The 21,472-nt window shown below is 47.3% G+C and overlaps 1 protein-coding gene across 4 annotated transcripts; it reads right to left on the minus strand.

The window, feature by feature from the left end:
* Positions 1 to 2,782: 2,782 nt before the first annotated feature.
* Positions 2,783 to 19,858, minus strand: SALL2 (spalt like transcription factor 2). 4 transcript variants are annotated; one of them, XM_035260065.3, is made up of 4 exons: positions 19,426 to 19,858; positions 7,039 to 7,356; positions 4,529 to 6,918; positions 2,783 to 3,941 (listed from the first exon to the last, which is right to left on the minus strand). In XM_035260065.3, the coding sequence occupies exons 1-4, from the start codon at positions 19,496 to 19,498 to the stop codon at positions 3,705 to 3,707; spliced, it is 3,018 nt and encodes a 1,005-aa protein (XP_035115956.1). In that variant the 5' UTR covers positions 19,499 to 19,858; the 3' UTR covers positions 2,783 to 3,704. The 4 variants fall into 4 exon arrangements, with proteins under 4 accessions (XP_035115956.1, XP_078190647.1, XP_035115954.1 ...); XM_078334521.1 differs by lacking the exon at positions 19,426 to 19,858 and adding an exon at positions 7,743 to 7,931; XM_035260063.3 differs by having other exon boundaries at positions 4,529 to 7,356.
* Positions 19,859 to 21,472: the final 1,614 nt, after the last annotated feature.

The raw sequence follows: 21,472 nt of genomic DNA on the forward strand, positions 1-21,472 counted from the left end.
TAGGAAATGGGGCTGAATGCAGAGATACGGTCAGTTGTAAGAAGGAAGAAATTAAGGGCTCTAAGAAGAGAAAGAATAAATTAGGGATGAAGGAAGAAAAGAAATAGAAATCAAAGCTATCAAATAAGAGGAGGTCAATGAAAGGAGAAAAAGCAGGAGAGGAGAGGAAAAGGAATGAAAAGAAGGCAGAGAGAAAATAGAGCTGTGAAAAGGAGGGTGGAGATGCAGGCTTAGTGCTGGCCTGCCGGAGGAAGTATCCATCAATAGAAGCCTCACTGACAGCTGTTACCATAATGGGAACTGGCACCTAAAGAGAGGGCAAGTCTGGTTTAATTAGTTAAATGGCATTATCTGTGTCCAGTGGGGGTGGGAGAGGTTAAGGGGATGGAAGGATTGGTGACCCACCTCCTTCCACAGGCTGAGAGAAAAAGCAGATCTACAAAGCTTTGCCAGAAATTAAAGATTCCCATGTGTTCCTCCTATTCACCAGTTACATTTTAAAGGGGGCTTGTACTGCTCTGGTGGGGGCAGCTAGAATTAAACATTGGTTCTTTATCTTAAATTAAGAATAGGTTTACGCCGGTGCAGTGGCTCATGACTATAATCCCAGAACTTTGAGAAGCTGAGGCAGGCAGATCACCTGAGCCCAGGAGTTTGAGACCAGCCTGGCCAACATGGTGAAACCTTGTGTCTACAGAAAATACCAAAACATTAGCTGGGCATGGTGGGGTACACCTGTAGTCCCAGCTCCCTGGAAGGCTGAGATGGGAGCCTGGGAAGTTGAAGCTGCAGTGAACTGTGATTGCACCATTGTACCCCCAGCCTTGGTGACAGTTAAGACTCTAAGACTCTGTCCCTCCCCCACCCCCTGTCCCCAAAAAGAAATAGGTTTACTCATCTCTTCTGGCAGCCTCACATCCAGTCTTTTTTTTTTTGTGAGGTGGAGTCTCACTCTGTCACCCAGGCTGGGGTGTAACAATCTTGGCTCACTGCAACCTCCGCCTTCTGGGTTCAAGCAATTCTCCTGTGTTAGCCTCTTGAGTAGCTGGAACCACAGGTACCCGCCACCACACCTGGCTAATTTTTTATATTTTTAGTAGAGATGGGGTTTCACCATGTTAGCCAGGATGGTCTCAATTTCCTGACCTTGTGATCCACCTGCATTGGCCTCCCAAAGTGCTGGGATTACAGGCATGAGCCACTGTGCCTAGCCTTGAGTCTCAAATGATGTGGCAGAAAGCAAGTGCCATCTCTGATCAGTGAAAGTAGAGCAATGACTGGAATTCTGCCTAACTGGGGTTTTTTTGTTGTTGTTGTTTTGTTTTAAGACAGGGTCTCACTCTGTCACCCAGGCTGGAGTGCAGTGATGCTATTATAGGTCATTGCAGCCTCCATCTCCCACCTCAGCCCCTCGAGTAGCTGAAACTACAGTGGACTAGCTGGGACTACAAGTGCTTGCCACCATGCTCAGCTAATTATTATTATTATTTTGAGACAGTTTTATTCTTTTTGCCCAGTCTGGAGTGCAGTGGCACAATCTTGGCTTACTGCAACCTTCACCTCCCAGGCTCAAGCGATTCTCCTGCCTCAGCCTCCTGAATAACTCGGATTACAGGCACATACCACCACACCCAGCTAATTTTTTGTATTTTTAGTAGAGATGGGATTTCATCACATTGGCCAGGCTGGTCTTGAACTCCTGACCTCAGGTGATTCTGCTTGCCTTGGCCTCCCAAAGTGCAGGGATTACAAGCGTTAGCCACCTCACCCACCCAGCTAATTATTTTTTGCACAGACAGGCTCTCACTTTGTTGTCCAGGCATGTCTAGACCTCTTGGGCTCCAGTGATCCCACCCGGATTGGCTTCCCAAAGTGCTAGGATTATAGGTGTGAACTACTGTGCCTGGCCATACTTGGGCTCTTAATCCAACTTTGCCACTGAGTGACTTTGGGCAAATCATTTTACCAGTTCCATCCTTTTGGCACTAAGAGTTAATGATATTATAATCTTACAAACCAAGCTCCTCGGACTCAGGTGATCCTCCCACCTCAGACTCCTATTTAGTAGAGACCATAGGTGTACACCACCATACCCAGCTAATTTTTGTTTTTGTAGAGGCAGTGTTTTACCATGTTGCCCAGGCTGGTCTCAAACATCTACCTGCCTAGACCTCCCAAAATGTTGAGATTACAGGCATGAGCCACTGTGACTGGCACACACACACACACACACAAATTAATACATGTTTTATTTATCCCCACCCCTATGTGCTTCCTCTGCATTCTTAATGCTAAGAATCCTCCTTTGTCTTGTTGGTAGAAATTTTTAAGGTTGAATCACATTTTTTTTCTTTCTGATTATGACATCAGAACTCAAAGATCATAAAGTTTAATTCACCTTGGTTCTACAGATTCACTGATGTCAGAAGGCTGATCTGCGGTTTGAGAAAGACTGAAGAGAAAGTTTCCAACCTCCAAACAAAACCCACACAAAAGCCTAGTGATGGAAGGTTCTCAGTAGAGAAAATCCAGACAATGACTGGACACAGTGGGCAAATGTCTACCTTTTGGGAACAGCAACTCCACAGGGAACGATTTCCACAGGGAAGTTACATTAACTGAAGGCTGTCTTAGGACAAGGCTGAATAAAGCAAAGATTTCAACACCATATGTTCAGCGTTGGCAGGAGACATCGGAGGGAAGGGAATCTCAACGTTAGAGAATGCCCATATCACACCCCAGCTGGCTGCGTAATCAGGAAATAAGGAGAAACACATCAATATCTGGTTAAAACACCTTTAATGATAGAGGGAAAGACACTAATATCTCCCCTGTCTGTTCTTGACATTTTACTATGTTAGGAAGCTCTGGAGCCTACAGCTTGAGGAGAAGCCATCGTTCAAGTCAGTCAGTTGCAAAACCCTCGCTCTCTCCTCCTCAGAACTCCTGTTCCAAATGATCCTATGTTAAGAGTAAATACTACATCTCATTACAAGACAGAGAGGCAGGGAGAACACCACCTGGAGCTGGTCGCCCAAAGTCTGGGACTCTAAGAACCAGACAATGGCAAAGACACAAGCCCTAGCCTATGGATAGGCAAAATGGGGAGGATAGGGGTCTTGAAAGAGGAAGATAAGGAAAATACAAGGGGCCAGGGAATAAAGGAGGGAGGTATCTAAAACTAGAAGCATACTAGTGCTAGGAAATCCCCCATGATCCCTGGTACACCTCTGCACACTATGTCCACTATTAGCCCAAAAGAATATTACCCAGAATGCCCACATTCACAAGAATTTGAGGCCCTTTCCATCATGTACCTTTCTTAGTCACATAGGTGCCAGCAAGCCCTGTTTTAGCAACATTCCTTAACTCTCTCATCATTACTTCATCAACCATGCTGACCAACAATGCTCCTTAAAGATATGAATTAACTTCACATTTCCCAAATATCTTTTGGAAGACCTCTTGGCAAAAAATTGTTTTTTTTTTCCCCAGCCTTGAAAGGCCATGATGAATGAGAAGCTGGAGAGGTCTTGGCACACCCAACACCTTTGCCTTCATGTGACCATCAAGGGATTTACTGGGAAAATTGTCCTGTGCCCTCCATTTCTCCCTACTTGCTAAGGTTATGTCACGAATTACTGGAGCATCTTCAGTACCGGCACCTTCTGGAGCAGGGGGAGGGAGAAGGGATGTACAGTTTGCTACTTCTTGTCTACGATGGGCTTCTCAGGCACTGCCTTGCGTGCAGGAGGCTGAAATAGGAGGGGGGCTGTCTTCTCCTTGGCCTCCCTGGATCCCATTGTTGGAGGCACCTTCCCAGCCACAGTTCCTAGGCCAAACAGCACTGGTGGGGCCCGGCTTGGAGTGGTAGTGGAGGTGGAGCTGGAATTCCAGGGCTTCATGGGCAGGCCACTTAACAGGAGTGCCACGTACTGGTTCTAGAAAGATAGGGGACCCACACCCACCAGCTGAGCAGAAAGGTCACCCCAGAGGAGTGGCACTGGGCCCTCCAGAGACAGCTGCCAGCCCTGTTGGGCAAGGCTGCAATTCCAACTGTAGGTGCTCAGGTGCACCTGCCAAAGGGAAAGGGAGAGGGAAAGAGGAGGGGGAAGAGGGTCATACCAGGGAAGCTGAAGAGAGTTCCCCTTGAGAAAGCTGCAGGGAATCTATTTTCCTCAGGTACAAAGAAAGAGGAGGGAAGAAAAATTCCTTAGCGGGGACATCCCCTTGTAAGCACAGCAATTTCCAAGCTCAGGGACTAGAGAAAAGCCACTAGGGACATATCATGTTAAGAACTTAAAGAAAAAGACAAAATCAGGGCTTAAATTTGGGAGGTCCTTCTGTGAAGCTGTTTCTGCTCTGTGGGACAAAGAGGAGCATGTACAGAAAAACAGGCTCATGGAATCGTGGGGTCATCTTTTCGGGAAAAGGGGGAGAGCCCTGGGGAGGTGATGGAAGGTGAACAGCCAGGGACTAAAGACAGAGCAGCAATATTCTGAGGGCCATGAGGGGCAAAGGGCTGTACCTGGTGGTGTGTCAGTAGCATATGCTTCTTGAGGGTAGCCCGCTCAAGAAAGCCCTGCCTGCAGAAAACACAAGTGAAGAGCGGCCCCTCCTTGGGGTGGGTCTTCTGATGCTCCTCCAGAGCTGTCTGGGAGGGAAAGGCCTGGCCACATACTTCGCAGGCCTTTCTGCCACTACTCTCTCCTGGCTCCTTTCTCATTGCCTCCTGCGGACTTAGCTCCTCCACCAAGGTCACCCTGGTGCCTTCCCCTTCTGGGGTGAGTGCTGATGCTGGGCTTGAGCTTCTCTCTGGTTTGCCCCCCTCTTCCTTGCCTCCTGAAACATCACGGCTTCCCTGCTCCATTGGCTGAGGCTGATCCAGGCTGTCAGGTGCTGGTGGTGGTGGCAGAGAAGACTGTTGAGTAGCTTTCTCATTACTGTCCATCTCCTTCCCAGCTGTGGCTGCTGCTGACACTGTCCCCACCTCCTCCTCTGGCCCAGATGCCTCTTCTGAATCACCTCTCACTGATATTGCCTTCTCACCTCCACTCTCTGAGCCTCTCCCTGCTAGGGAGTCTTCATCAGTCACATCTTCCTCTTCTTCCTCATCCTCCTCTTCCTCCTCCTCAGACAACTCCTCTTCCAGTGATGGCTGCTGGGACTGCTGCTGGGGGAAGCTCCCTGCCCCAGAGACTGTAGATTGCTCGGAGCCATTCTCCTGGGCAGCTCCTCCACCTTCAGGGAGTACAGTACCACCGTTGGGGATCTGGCCTCCCAGGTGCATCCGAACATGTTGCTGCAGAGTGACAGCATTGGTGAACTTCTTCTGGCAGATGGGGCAGGAGTTCTGTGCCCGGGCAGCTGGACTGGCCTTGTGGCCCACGAAATGTGCACGCAGATTACCCCTGGTGGAGAAGGCTCGGCCACACACTTTGCATTTGAAGGGCCTCTCACCTCCATGTTGGCCATAATGAAGGCGTAGGGCCCGAGGACAGCTAAGCACCCGGAGACAGATGACACACTGGTTAGGTCCAGAAGAGGCTGAGGATGAAGGTGCAGGGGCAGAGGTGGCAGGGGCTCCTGAGGCAGTTGAGGTCACTGCCACGGCTCCTTGTCGGTCAATCTTTTCTACCAGTTGCTGCAGCTTTGATGTCTCAGAGGGTGAGGCCCCTAAGGGCTCTAGCACATAGGGGAAGGGGAAGCTGCCAGTGGACTTGAAGTGGTTGGTAAGCAGTGCCCAGCTTGGTAGTGAAGTCACCAACTTACTTAGCTGCATGCGAGTGGCTGTGCTACTTTCTGCCACGCCACTGATGGCTGAGCCCTCACTCCCTGGGGGGGTGTTTTCATCAGCTTTATTCTTGGGTTCCACTGCTTTCATGAGCACAAACTTATTGAAAGCAGGGAGTCCTGGGGCAGTGGCTGTGCCTGCACTGGTGGAGAGCAGAGTTAGGCTCTCTGTGGCACTGAGTGCTGTGGTGGAGGCCACCAGAGGCTTGCGCTCAACACCTCCACCTGGAGTGGCTGCCTCCTCCTCAGCCTTCTCTGGTGGCACAGACATACCATAAGGCAAGCCACTGCTGGTGATGACGTAGTCTAGGTGCTCTGGTACTGGGTGTGGGTTCATCTGCACATGTGGGTACTTCTCACGATGCCGGTGGAAATGCACTTTGAGGTTGCCACGGGTGGTAAAGCGGTTTCCACAGACATTGCACTTATAGGGTCTCTCACCTGTGTGGGAACGAAGGTGGATCTGCAGGGCACTGTCACTGCCAAATACTTTGGCGCAGAAGCGGCATTTGTGCCTTCCACCAGGCTTCTCCAAGGGACCCATCACTTCTCCATAGCCCAGCTCACCACTTCCATTCTTTGGCTTCAGGAGCCCTGGGGAGGCAGTGGCCTCAAGGCCTCGGGCTGCCCCAAGACACTGTGCTGCCAGTAGTCCCGTGGTACTTGGGAATGCCAGATGAGGTGAGGCAATCAACTGATCTGTGCTGCCTGGCAAGGCTGGGGAGGGGGCAGGGGTGGGTTTGTGGCTTCGCCCAACCCCTCCAGCAGAAAAAGGATGCTGTGACCCCAGTGGGTGGTAAAGGTGGAAGAAGGCCTGCTTAGGTGTTTCTGCTCCCGAAGAGGAAGAGGAGGAGGAGGAGGTGGAGGAAGATGCCAGTGTCTTGCTGGTTTGGACAGGCTTGATGGGGCTGAAGAGGGGTAGTAGGGGCTTGGTGGAAGAGGCAGTCCCTGTCCCAGGTAGCTCTGAGGGACTGGCAGGGGCACCCACCGTCTGACCTAAGGAGCCAAGCAACAGCACCTGCCTGCAGATTTGCTCGGTCATCTGCATCTGATGGATCTGCCGCTGCTGTAGCACCCGTAGCTCTTCCAGAATCAGGGGGATGTTCAGGTGGCCGCTGCCTACACCTGGGGGCGGAGGGGGTGGTGGAGGAGGAGGGGGTGCAGGGGTCGATTCTGGAGGTAATGGGGTTGCTCCCAGCTTTGGACTGGCCAAGATCAGGCCCCCGCCTCCCCCAGCCGCTGTACCTGTGGCAGCGACCAGGAAATGCCCCGAAGACTCCTCTCCTCTCCTCTCTGGGCCCCAGGTGGGATCCGTGGGTACGGAGGACCCAGAATCGGGGGGGTTGCTATGCTCTGTGTCCATGACCTGAGGATTATTGTGACCCTCAGGCCGGGGTTCAGAGGAGGCCGAAGAGCTGTTGGGGTTCTCCTGGCCCCCAATTATCACCATTACAGGAGGGTCAGTAGAACATGCGTTCTGGTGGGCGAGGAATTCAGTTGGGTCAGTGAATTGTGCGCAGCACTTGGCACAGACTTGGGGGTGATCCTCCTCGCTAGCATCACCTGGGGAGAAGACAAGGAGAGAGAGCGTGGGTGGCGCAGTTGGGTTGGTTTTGCCGAGCTCTAATTAACAAGGAGCCTAGTAACTGCTAGTTGGGGGTGGGGAGATGAGCTCACCATCAGGCCATGAAGGCTAGAGCTCAGGCCTGATCAGTGTGGACAGGAGACAACCCGGCCTGGGGCAGGGTTGGGGGTGCAGAGGAGGGAGGCACGCACATGCTACTCCCCTCCTCAGTCACCCTCCCTTCCCCTGGGCACCAGCGAGTTCAAGGAATAGGTGTGAGGTCAGGGGCCTATGCAAAGAATCATGCATTTTCTCCCGCCCACTCACCGCACCGCCTTGTGCATCCCCTCCGCCCCCACCCCTGCCCAGCCCGGCCCTACCGCACCTCCGAGCTCTGCCGGCTCCCCGCAGGGCACCCCAAGACGAGAGCTCCTCCCGGATTCGTGCGCCATGGTTGTGGGGGAAGTGGAGGGCCAGGTGGGGTGGGAGACAATGGATATTGGGATTGAGGGAGGCGGCGGTGGCCGCTGGGTTTGCGGCAGCGTCTGCACCCAGCGGCCCAGACTGCGGAGACGGAGATCCGCGGCGACGGCGGGGGCAGTGAGCAGCGGCGGAGGGGGAGGGGAACGAGGAGGTGGGGAGGAGATGGAGCAAGAAAGCGGGGAGAGGGGAGATCTGGGAGGAGCTGATGAGGAGGCGAGTTTATGGGGAGGAGCTGCTGGGGAGGGAGGCGGGAGCTAGAGGAGGCGGGAGACAGGAGCCCAAGCGGGGGCATAGGGGCGGGAGCCCAGAGCTCGGGAGAGTTTCCGGAGGCGCAGAGACAGGTGCGGTGAAGCACTGCGGGGTCCACCTTTCCCCGTCCCTGGCCAGCTCCCCCCATCTGCAGATGCCTTTGCCCAGGCCTACCCTCCTCCCCCCGCCCTCCCCTCCTAAGCTCTAGGGGCACAGTGGGAAACGTAGCCCTGCTCAATAGAGCAAGGCGATAGGCTTCTTTTATTTTTCTTTGGATAAAGGATCCGCTGAGCTTGGAAAACGTGGATTCCAGAGAGGGTTGTCTGATCTCCTCAGAGGTCTGAGGGCCAGAGGAAAAGGGGGAACTCAGAACATCCACTCTTTACCAACACACACACCCCCAAATACTCCAAGTTTTATCGTCTTTCTCACTTCTATTCCCAACCTACCCCCACTCCTCTCCACAAAAGAAGTTTCTCAGGGTGGGCGGCTGCAAGGTAGAATTTCCAAGGAAGTCATTTCAGGACTCTGCGGAACACTAAGCCCCTTCACTCCCCGCCCCTCCTCCCCCAGAATAATAGCTGAATGCAGGCCACTCTGCAGATCGCTCGGCCTACACAACACCTAATTTATAGAGTCCATGCTTATTTAATAAACCATCTCCTATTTGGTACCCTCCTTCCCACCCTCTTCCTCCTCTATTCTCTTGCAACATTCCTCACACTGTCACTATTAAAGACAGTGGTTTTGGGGAGACGCTAGCAAGCCCAGGCCTACGGAGGCCCTCCCAGCTCTAACCTGGGGGGAGGGGAGCCCTCTTGAAACAATGCGGTAGGAGCTTCCAGGCAGCCCTCAGTGTCTAAAGCCCTTTCAGCTCCAGCCTGGTTTGAATGCTTAGAAATAGCTAACACCTGCTCACCATCACAGAAGCAGCCTCCCATTCAGAGAGGATAAGTAAAGATAAAATGCTTCCTGGACCAGGTATTCTGCATTCTCTTTTTACCTTGAAATGAGTCTTAAAGTGCTTCCCACTTCCGAAAATACTTTTTCTCTTACATGCAGGAAGTGACCACAAGTCCTTGGTTTTGTAGTTTCCCTGGGCATCAGTAAACCTAAATTGTTCTAATCCCAGTTCTATTCTTGCCTCGCTGATAAATTGAGACACGGTGGTCAGTCACACCATGATATACCACCATTTCCCTCTTCATAAAGTGGTAATATTGTAGCTGCACTATCTTACTCAGAAAAATATTGTGGAGACAAAAGATTGAAAAATTTGACAATATTAATGTGTAAACCAGGTATGGTGGTGCACACCTGTAGTCCAGCTACTTGGGAGGCTGAGGCAAGAGAATTGCTTCAGTCCAGGAGTTTGAGGCTGCATGAGCTATGATCACACCTGTAAATAACCATTGCCCTCCAGCTTCAGCAATGCAGTGGGACCTCATCTCTTAAAAAACAAGTCTAAAAAAATTAATGTACATGTGAGACTTTTTTTTTTGAGACAAAGTCTCACTCTGTCACCCAGACTGGAGTGCAATGGCATAGTCTCTGCTCACTGCTACCTCCACCTTCTGGGTTCAAGCGATTCTCCTGCCTCAGCCTCCTGAGGCGCTTGCCTACTGATCAGCCTGCCTCAGCCTCCCAAAGTGTGGGGATTACAAGTGTGAGCCACTGCACCCAGCCACATGTGAGACTTTTAAAGTTTGGGGAGTTTGGGGGTGGGAAGTTGGGGAGAGATAGCAAGGGGGGAAATGCCAGATATAGGTGAAGGGGAGGAAAGCAGCAAATCACACTGCCACATGTGTACCTATGCAACAAGCTTGCATGTTCTTCACATGTACCCCAAAACCTAAAATGCAATAAAATAAATAAATAAATAAAAAGTTTGAGGAGTCCTGAATTTTATCAATTAGACAATTTACATTGTCGGTCATAAAATAATCAAGGTAACCTTAAATACACATATACTAAAATTAGATCTGTTTTCCATGTTGCTTGTTAATCTTATTAATTTCTGAGGTAACATATTGGTTAATATCAGTGGCATATTTCAAAGATAGGAGGTCTTTTCGTGGGAGGTGGGAGCTGAAACAACCTATTTAAAATATTAGTAACTTCTACTTTTCAACAAAAATTTTGTCTGTGTTTTTAAATTTAAAACATTTTACTGAATTGTGTTTTGAAACTTCAGATAATAAGGGTCTTAGCATTGTGAGTCATGACTGTGAAATGGATGGGTTCTGTGCTTCCAGGCCTGACCTTACAAATGAGGGAGGGGGGTTCTATTTCAGTTTATGGCAAGTCACAATTTTGTGCAATGCGGTTTATTTTTACAGATAAGGAAATTGAAGCTTGGAGAGGTTAAGTGACTTTTCCAAGTTCACACAGTAATTCAGTGAAGCAAGCATTCAGAATTTTGACTCCTGTCCAATGCTTTCTCAAGCACATCAACAATGTATGGTTTCCCTAATGCTAAAGAAAGGGCCCTGTGTGGCTTCTACCTGCCATTTGCTCCCTGGCCTTAGTCAGGAAGAGGGAATCAGATGGAGGCTTTCTACTGAGCATTTGTTAATTAGCATTGAACATTTGATATCCAGTTGCTGTTTTGTCAAGTCTTCTGACAAGAAAAGAAATCCTTTTCTTTTCATCTTCTCCTGGGAAACACTGTCCCCTTTCTTGCTCTTTAATGAAATGTGCTTTCTGATGCGTAATTTGATCTACACTCTTCTTTAAGGTAAATTTAGTCCCTGGTGAAAGGTGACTGGATCAACAGCCACCTGTAAGAGGAACCCTCCATTTCTCAGCACTCTGCAGTCACTGCCTATCCTGAAAAGGGGAGCAGGATTCTTACATAAACATGAATGAAGTCACAAATGCTGGAATAAACTAAACTGGTAATGGTGTCCCTAGATAGCAGATAAGGTGAGGTAAGCTATCCCCGGGCACATGCAAAGTCCAGGGTGGATATGGAACTAAGACCTGGACAAGCTTGTTTAAACTTACAGAGAGCTGAAATGACAAAGAAAAAGGAAACCAGGTGGTTTCCTCTGTAAACCTAGTGTCCCATCAAATTGCTGCTTTAGGCTTGAGAGACAACTGTTGAGGAGAACAAAGAGAAAAACAGGTGGTTGTATGTAGCAGGGTGATACATTTGAACAGTGTTTCTCAAATTTTGCTGCCCATTAGGATTACTGGGAGAGAGTTTTACATTTTTATGTTTAGGTGCAGTGGCCTGTGCCTTGTAGTCCCAGCTACTCTGGAGGCTGAGGTTGGAGGATCACTTGAATTCAAGCGTTTGAGACCCCATCTCAAAAACCAAAAAAAAAAAAAAAAAAAAAAAAAAAAAAAAAAAAAAAAGGAGAGAGAGAAAATAACATTTAGGCACAGTGGGTAGCTTGTGCCTGTAATCCTAGCATTTCTGGAGGCCAAGGCAGGAGGATCACTTGAGGCCAGGAGTTTGACCAGCCTGCATAACATAGTGAGACCCCCATCTCTACAAAATAAACAAACCAACCAAACTTAAATCCCTGAGGACAGGATCAAGACATTAGTTTTATAAAGCTCCTCAGGTGATTCCATCAAAAACACAAAGATGGTGACACAATGATGAGACCCACAGTATCAGTGGACTGGACGGCCCTTTCCATCACACTTTCCACCCTGCTCCTCACAAATCTTACCTGAGCTAAACTTGGCCACAACTGGGACACAGACAAAATGAACTTTCAAAGCTAAATCCTCCCATCAGTTTCCCTCCCTACAGTGCCCACAACCACACATTAGCTTCCTTGTATCCTTTCCAGTGAAAAATCTTCCATTAATAGAATTTGATATAATTTATACCATACTGTAAGGTTTTTTTTTGTTTGTTTGTTTTTTATTTTTTTTTTGAGACAGAGTCTTGCTCTGTCACTCAGGCTGGAGTGAAGTGGCATGATCTCAGCTCACTGCAACCTCCACCTCCCAGGCTAAAGTGATTCTCCTGCCTCAGCCTCCCAGGTAGCTGGGACTACAGGCATGAGCCACCACACCCAGATTTTTTTTTTTTGTATTTTTTTGTAGAGACAGGGTTTCATCATATTGGCCAGAGTGGTCTTGAACTCCTGACCTCAAGTGCTCTGCACCCGCCTTGGCCTCCCAAAGTGCTGGGATTATAGGCATGAGCCACTGGGCTCAGTACCTTACTTTAAGTGACTGCATTTCTTTCCCAGATATGGGTATCTTGAAGCATATATTTTTTCTTTTTTAATTGATATTTGAAACATATTTTTAATTGTAAGGTGAAAGGTTTTGTTCTACAGAGTTCAAGCATCATCCACCCATTAAGGAAACAAAGCACACTATGTAAGCACCTGCCTAAACTAACTTACTCTTTTTGTTTTTTTGGAGATAGTCTCACTGTGTTGCTCAGGCTGGACTGCACAATCATAGCTCACTGCAGACCTGATATCCCAGGTTTAGGTGATCCTCCCACCTCAGCCTCTTGAGTAGCTGGAACTACAGGCATGCACCATCATGCCCAGCTAATTAAAAAAAATTTTTTTTTAGAGACAGGGTCTCACCATGTTGCCCAGGCTGTCTGGAATACTTGGGTTGAAAGGATCCTCCTACCTTATCCCCACAAAGTGCTGGGATTACAGATGTAAGCCACTGCACCTAGCCCACTTACTTATTATTAACACTGAACAATGCGTATTGGTAGCTTCCATAATTATGAATTGATTCTGTAACTATTCCTACTGACTACTTCTTAGAGAAATATCTCATCTTCTCCTCCTTACTCCTTCTCCTAAATGTAGACACATAACAATCCTTTGCCACCCAAAGCTGCTAATGTATCTATGGCCAGTGTAACATAGTAGACTAACAGGTATAATAATGTGTACACCTAGTGCTGAGAAAAATATATTTGTTTCCAGAACAGAATATCTTAGATCAAACATAAGAAAACTCTTTTGTTTTTTGTTTTTTTTGAGACCAAGTTTCGCTGTTGTTACCCAGACTGGAGTGCAATGGCATGATCTAGGCTCACCACAACCTCCGCCTTCTGGGTTCAAGCAATTCTCCTGCCTCAGCCTCCTGAGTAGCTGGGACTATAGGCGCACACCACCATGCCCAGCTAATTTTTCTATTTTTAGTAGAGACGGGGTTTCACCTCATTGACCAGGATGGTCTCTCGATCTCTTTACCTTGTGATCCACCCGTCTCGGCCTCCCAAAGTTCTGGGATTATAGGCGTGAGCCACCACGCCCAGCCAGAAAACTCTTTTAATGAAAATTTCTTTTACATCAAAGGACTCAACACCTAACATAGAATTCATATCATTCTGGAGCTGAGACTTTAGAGATCTGACCCTCTCATTGTCACTGTGCACAGTGATTCATACCTGAGTTAAAGTCCCAGCTCTAGAACATTCTAATCTTTGTGATTTGGGGAAAATTCATTAATCTCTCCAAGAGTTTCATTTCTCTCTCTCTCTCTCTCTCTCTCTCTTTTGTTTTTTGAGTTGGAATCTTGCTCTGTTGCCCAGGCTGGAGTGCAGTAGCACAATCTCAGCTCACTGCAACCTGTGCCTCCTGGGTTCAAGTGATTCTCCTGCCTCAGCCTCCCAAGTAGCTAGGATTATAGGCATGCACCACCACGCCCAGCTAATTTTTGTATTTTTAGTAGAGACGGGGTTTTACCTTGTTGTCCAGACTGATCCTGAACTCCTGACTTCAAGTGATCTGCCCACCTCAGCCTCCCAAAGTGCTGGGATTACAGGTGTGAGCTACTGCACTGGGCTGATTTATTTAAAATGAAGGTACTGCCATAAAAAGGAAGGAAATTCTGATACATGTTCCAACATGAATTAACTTTGAAAATGTTATGCTTTCAGACAAATTTGATTTTAATTGAGAGAGGGAAAAAGAAAACATACTAAGTGCAAGAAATCAAACACAAAAGGGCAAATATTGTATGATTCCATTAGTATGAGGTACCCAAATATTATATGAATCCATTAATAAGAAAATTAGTAAGTTTAGGCTGGGCACGGTGGTGCACACCTGTAATCCCAGCACTTTGGAAAGTTGAGGTGGGTGGACCACAAGGCCAAGAGATGGAGACATGGTGAAACCCTGTTTCTACTAAAAATACATAAAATTAGCTGGGTGTGGTGGTGCACCTTTGCAGTCCCGGCTATTCAGGAGGCTGAGGCAGGAGAATCATTTGAACCCAAGAGGCGGAGGTTGCAGTGAGCCAAGGTTGCGCCACGGCACTCACTCTGGCCTGGTAACAGAATAAGACTCTGCCCGCCCCCCCTCTTCCGGCCAAAAAAGGAATATTGGTAAGTTCCTAGAGACAGAAAGCAGAATAGAGGCTAACAGGGCTGAGGGAATGGGAGAATGGGGATTTATTATTAAACAGTTACAGAGTTTCTGTTTGATGATGAAAAATTTCTTGAAACAGATAGTGTTAACGGTTATAGTGAATGTACTTAATGCCACTGAATTGTATACTTAAAAATGGTTAAAATGGGCCCGGCGTGGTGGCTCATGCCTGTAATTCCAGCACTTTGGCAGGCCCAGGTGGTCAGATCACGAGGTCAGCAGATGGAGACCACCCTAGCTAACATGGTGAAACCCTGTTCTACTAAAAATATAAAAAATTAGCTGGATGTGGTGGGAGACTGAGGCAGGAGACTGAGGCAGGAGAATTGTTTGAACCTGGGAGGGGGAGGTTGCAGTGAGCTGAGATCATGCCACTGCACTCCAGCCTGGCTGACTCTGTCTCAAAAAAAAAGCTTAAAATGGTAAATTTTATTACATATATTTTACTACAATTAAAAAAATTAACAAAAAACAAAAAAAATTTTTTAAGATGGAGTCTTGCTCTGTCACCCAGGCTGGAGTGCAATGGTGTGATCGTGGCTCACTGCAACCTCCACTTTCCAGGTTCAAGAGATTCTACTGCCTCAGCCTCCCAAGTAGCTGGGACTACAGGGGTGTGCCACCACATCTGGCTAATTTTTTTTTTTTTAATCTTTAGTAGAGACGGGGGGTTCACCATATTGGCCAGGCTGTTCTCGAACTCCTAACCTCAAGTGATCTGCCCACCTTGGCCTCCCAAAGTGCTGGGATTACAGGCATGAGCCACTGTACCCAACCCAAAATTTTTGTTTTAATTATTAATGTAGTAATAAGGGAGTTGGGAGGAAAAAGGGGAAATGTAAAAAGGGCCTAGTACCTGATTACTCCAAAAATATTGGCGATGAGTGCTAGTTATTACTGGAATGTCAAAAGCTGAATGAAGCCCTGGGAAAAGGAAGGTCACATGTGCCAAAGGTCGTATAGCTTCAAGGTCCACACTGGATTGAAAACCAAGTTTTCTGTTTTCTTATCTAGTGCTCTGTTACACCAGGCCTGAGATAACTCTCTCTTCCAAAATGTGTTTTTCTGATCTGGGGATACCTAGGGTTGAGTGGCCCAGGGGTCAATAATCTGAGAGATGAGGCTCTCTACTTCCAAAAGTAAAAGAGCCCCCAAACTCTACCTTTGCCTTCTTTCCTCTCTTGCTGTTCTTGCTGTCTGCCAACTTCCATCTAACGTACTCCCCTCTCTCCCTCTAGATCTGTTTGGCTGCTGTCCTGGTTTCTCCTTCTCACTAAATATCTGGGTTTCTGATCGTTTCCTTCATTTCCCAGATGTACTGGTTTGCATTTTCCCCAGTCACATCCCTTATGTTTTGTAATCCAGATTTCTAGACTCTGTAGGGGAGAGATAATTTTTTTTCCTCTCCAGAGTTTTTAAGTAAATAGAGTATTTCCTGCCGATCACTTACATGCAATAACTATTCTGTTAGGTTTTGATGTTCTGGTCAGGGAATCTGAGCAAAAACAGCTAGAAAACTGATTTCTCAGACTGTTTCTTGGCGATGTCTTAGGTCACTGCAGAATTGAGGCTTTTAAAATGTGTAAAAAGGCTCAGCATTTGCTTGTTGTATATGGTACATACTGCTTAAAAGAAGGCAAAAGACTCCTGAAAACATTACTGGCACCCTAGACTACTAAATAAATGTCTGCTGATACTCATGATGATATCCATAATTTCACAGGTGCACCAAAGGACAGAGTGTGCTCCTAAATAAGAGCCCTTCCTACCTAACTGTGGGGCATGCCCTGGGATAGAAGGAAGTTTGATGCCTGAAGATCACATAAGTGAATAGAAACCCTGTCTACAAAAGATTAGGGGAAAGGAGAGCTCTGGTTCTATTTTGCAGAATGGATGCTGCTCCATTCATGAAGAAGAAAATTTATTAGTTTAAAAGAAAAAAAGCACCCAGTGCGGGGCTCATGCCTGTAATCTCAGTACTTTGGGAGGCCAGGCCAGGCAGATCACAAGGTCAGGAGATCGAGACCATCCTGGTTAACACAGTGAAACCCCGTCTCTACTAAAAATACAAAAAAATCAGACAGGCATGGTGGCAGGCACCTGTATTCCCAGCTACTCAGCAGGCTGAGGCAGGAGAATTGCTTGAACCTTGGAGGTGGAGGTTGCAGCGAGCCAAGATCCTGCCACTGCATTCCAGCCTAATAGAGCGAGACTCCATCTCAAACAAACAAACACACAAACAAACAAAAAAGCAGGAAATGTGAAACTTATATATTGTAAGCTTGTAAGATCAAGAAAGAATTTTAGATATGATCAAATAGAGCCACCTCATCTTGCAGACGAGGCCTAATGACATCCAGGACATCCAAATTAATCGTAAGTAGCCTTGGATCTTTCACTCCAGGGGAATTCTGATGAGAGAACCCTTAGGCTTTCTTCCCCCCACCCCTTAGGCTTTCTTAAGGTAGATCTTAACAGAGGGTACTACTGCTTTCTGCTCCTTACATTTGTTTCTGCCTTTCATCGCTCAAAGGCAAATTTTCATCAAAAATGTGTTGATGCCCTTTCCTGTTTCTATGGGGATGGCTTTGTCGCAGCATTACCATGCCCCCAAGTGGGAGCTGTATCTTAAAGGGCTTGAAAATCCATTCAGGACAGCTGTTAAAAATAGCTTCTGACTCCCTAACAGAATATTTTTCCTCAGCTCTGGTATGGGGAATGGGTGAGCAGATGGGAGAAGTAGGAAGAAGAGGAGAGGGTGCTTCTTGGGGGCTTGGAGGGGTGTTCAGCAAACTTCCACAGTCAAACCAGCAGGGGAGCAGAACTGTGAGGCAGCTCTGGAAAAGAGTTGAGGCTCTAGGGGAAGTCTCCTGTAGAGCACAAGTAAGAAACATCCGGCCTATAGCAGCATTAAGAAGGGTTAATGTGTCTCAGGAGGGAAGGATGCCATCACCACAGAACCTCTAAATATGGGCACAGTAGGATCCCAGAAAAGCAGTGATTTGGGGAGGATGTGTTCTGCCCAAAACATAGTATGTCTGTTAAGGTTATTTCATAGCACCTGGAGCACTGATTTGACCTCAGGCTTTTGTTTTTTTTGCTAACATGTGGAAAGGCAAGTTTAATCTAGAATTAATTTTAACTACCACCAATACACTACCTTAGAGCTTTTCATGGCACATTTCTCATAAAGAAATGCTGACATTTGCCAAGAGGTTCCTGAGTTTCGGTCATATTACAGCACTTGCAGGAAGTACCACTGCATTCACAAATGATAACAATATTTACACATATTAAACACCATGCATGCTAGGTGCTTTACTACACATATTAAGCACCTTTTTATGCTAGGTATTTTTCCAAGAGTTTTACACATATTAACTCATTTAGATTTTCACAACAACCTAATGAGGTAGCTAGTATACACATCTCTGCTTTACTTCAGATAAGGAAACTGAAGCATAGAGAGGCAAAATAAGCTAGCCATGGTCACACAGCTAACCAAGTGGTGGAGCTGGGATTTGTCTGAAAGTCTGGTTTCAGAATGCTTGTGCTTAATTCTATCCTATATTGTTGGGTGTATCAACTGTATGCTAAAGAGTTGCCTCTCGAGCCAGGACTTTCAGTGTGCACATATGGAGCCATACGACTGACAAGTATGTCCAAAACTTCTTTGATCCTAAAAATTACTTGGACACTTGCAAAATATAGAGATTCCCACATCCTAGCTCAGATATACTCAGTCAAGCAAGTTTTTCAAACCCTGGTTTAGTGGAGTGAGCACCACCAGCCTTGAGCATTACGAAATTTAAGTTTTCGCCCTGATTTTGCCTCTGTCTCTCACACTCTGGACAATTTTACTCTTCAATTCCCTGCCTGCTCTACTGTCTGCCTGTCACTTAATGGAATGTTATAAGAATACATTCAGGGGCCGGGCGTGATGGCTCATGCCTGTAATCTCAGCACTTTCAGAGGCTGAGGTGGGCAGATCACCTGAGGTCAGGAGTTCGAGACCAGTCTGGCCAACATGGTGAAACCCCACATCTACTAAAAATACAAAAATTAGCCGGGAATGGTGGTGGGTGCCTGTAATCCCAGCTACTCAGGAGGAGAATCACTTGAGCCTGGGAGGTGGAGGTTGCAGTGAGCCGAGATCATGCCATTGCATTCCAGCCTGGGAAACAAGAGTGAAACTCTGTCTTAAAAAAAAAAAAAAAAAAAAAAATCACCCAGGCAATTTTTTTCCCCCTAAGGGACACCTGTTGCTTCAAAAACATGATATTCTCATAAAATGATATGCATGTAGTAACAGGTGTGTTCCCTTGCACTTTTTTTTTTTTTTTGCTTTGCCTTCCTTTAAGCACAAACTAAGACCCTCATCCAGACCCATCCTTCAGCTCTCCTCCAGGTGACACCATACACACCCCAAACCAGGCTGCATTCTGACCGACATTAGCTCTCTCCCTCTGGGAGCTCCGATCGGCTCTCAGTTCAGCCCAACAATGAGAAACTTTTCTTTCGTCTCCCTCAGGGGAGCCTTCACGTTTGTCCAATTCATTCTCTTGCAACCCAACTCTCCAGAAAGAAAAGGGGGGAAAATCCCACCCCTAAGAGACGGTCTTCAGGTCTGAGGACGTTACTTAGCAACGGCACAAAGACCAGTGTGCAAAGGGAGACCTGAGGAGAAAACTCTTGGGTGGGGAGACAGAGCCAGTTTGAAAACTCCATTTCATCCAGAGAAAAACAAGGAAAACACAAACAGAATCAATCCCGAGTAACAAGCGGGGCTTCTCCCCAGCGCAGGTCATCTTTTTACTCCCTGCATCTCAACTCCTTCAAACCCCCAGAGACCAAGTCCGCCCCCGCCTGGTTTCGCCCATGGCCCGAGTGCCCTCCCCTTGCCCTGGCCTGACCTACACAGGCTTGGACTCAGGGGCCCCCCACCCCTTCCCAGGCACCCACCGTTCTCAGACGCGCTGGGACCTTCGCAGTCCGAGATTAACTGTTGGGGTTTCCGCTGCTTTCGCCGAGACATTCCCGGGTAGAGAGAGTTGGGAGAGGGAGGGGCACGCTCACTTAGTCTTAACCGGGGCGACCTGGTCTCGTCTCCCCTTTGGGTCCGAAGCCAATTGATGCCTCTCCCCCAGTGCAAATCACTGTGAAGCAGAGATGTTCTCCTTTCCCAGAGACAGACAGACACACACACACTCTCTCTCTCTCTCTCTCTCTCTCTCTCTCTCTCTCTCTCTCTCTCTCTCTCTCCTCTGATTCTCTGTTCTTGACTCTCTCTCTTTCTCTCTCAATCTTTGCAAGTCTTTAAAGGGGAGACGCCCCCTTTTTTTCTTCAGCTTCTTCCCTACGCTTCTGCAGCTCCCATTGTAAAAGCAAAAATCCTAATCTTTCCGCACACTCTTTTCTTTTGTACTGCAGAGGAAAGGATTTAACCCTCTCCTCCCTGCAAGGGCCCTGGGCCTCTCCCTATGTTGTCTGTTCAGAGACTGTCCTTGGCTTGTTTTTCTAACTCTTCTCCAAGATCTGCACCGTGCTTTTTGGTTCTGTCATATTTCTATGCCCTTCTGTTTGATAATGTGGCTGCTTCTGGGGTATAAACTGAAATAACTTTCTGATGTATCCCAATTATGAGTAATATATGTATAGCTCTTTATAATTTATAGAATATTTTCATTTGTGATGTGTTTTGAATATTACAACTCTGAGATAAGCACAGTAGGCTTTACTACTATTTATAGCTGATCCCCTTTAAGATGAATCAAAAAGCCCAGTGAAGTTAAGTAACCTCTCCAAAGGTGCACAGCTATGATGTATCAGACACAGGCCTGGAATCCAGATGCATCTGACAGTAGTCTAACATTGTTTCCTCTATAGCAGAAAAGACACAATATGCTCCCCAACTGCTATCATGAAAAAAAGTGATTGATCTCAAGGAATCTCATTTAAAATAGCTAGGACTGGGCTGGGTGCGGTGGCTCACGCCTGTAATCCCAGAACTTTGGGAGGCCGAGGCAGGTGGATCATGATGTCAAGAGATCGAGACCATCCTGGTCAACAGGGTGAAACCCCGTCTCTACTAAAAATACAAATAATTAGCTGGGCATGGTGGTATGTGCCTGTAGTCCCAGCTACTAGGGAGGCTGAGGCAGGAGAATTGCTCAAACCCAGGAGGCAGAGGTTGCGGTGAGCCTAGATCATGCCATTGCACTCCAGCCTTGGTAACAAGAGTGAAACTTCGTCTTAAAAAAAAAAAAAAAGCCAGGACCAGGCTCAATGGCTCATGCATGCAATCCCAGCACTTTGGGAGGCCAAGGCAGGCAAATCATAAGGTCAAGAGATGGAGACCATTCTGGCCAACATGGTCAAAGTCTGTCTTTGCTAAAAATAGAAAAATTAGACTGGGCATGGTGGCTCCCACCTGTAATCCCGGGACTTTGGGAGGCCGAGGCGGGTGGATCACCTGAGGTCAGGAGTTCAAGACCAGCCTGGCTAACATTGTATAAAACCCCGTCTCAACTAAAAAAAAAAAAAAAAAAAAAAACAACCTGGGCATGGTGGTGAGCTCCTATAATCCCAGCTGCTTCGGGAGGCTGAGGAAGGAGGATTACTTGAACCCAGGAGGTGGAGGTTGCAGTGAGCCAAGATGGAGCCACTGCACTCCAGCCTGGGCAACAGAATGAGACTCCGTCTCAAAAATAAATAAATAAAATAAAATACCCAGAAGGCCAGGGCCTTTCTCTCTCTCCCAATCCTCTGCAGTTCTCAGGGTTGAAGGGATGCCTCTGCGAATATGACTTAGATGAGTCCTGTAGTACCTCAGGCTGCATGCTAAAAGGAGGAATTTTCAGCTCACTATAATGGAGCTTTCTAATAGTGTGATGGACTCCTAGTGAATTTTTGAGCTCTCTGTAATGTGCTCACACAGACGCTGAAGATAATTGTTAAGAATTTTGTGTAAAGAATTGCCTTGTAGAGATGAGGTCGGACCTTTAAGAAT

The sequence above is a fragment of the Callithrix jacchus genome, chromosome 8 (genome assembly GCF_049354715.1).
Source record: "Callithrix jacchus isolate 240 chromosome 8, calJac240_pri, whole genome shotgun sequence".
Taxonomy (NCBI): Eukaryota; Metazoa; Chordata; class Mammalia; order Primates; family Cebidae; genus Callithrix; species Callithrix jacchus.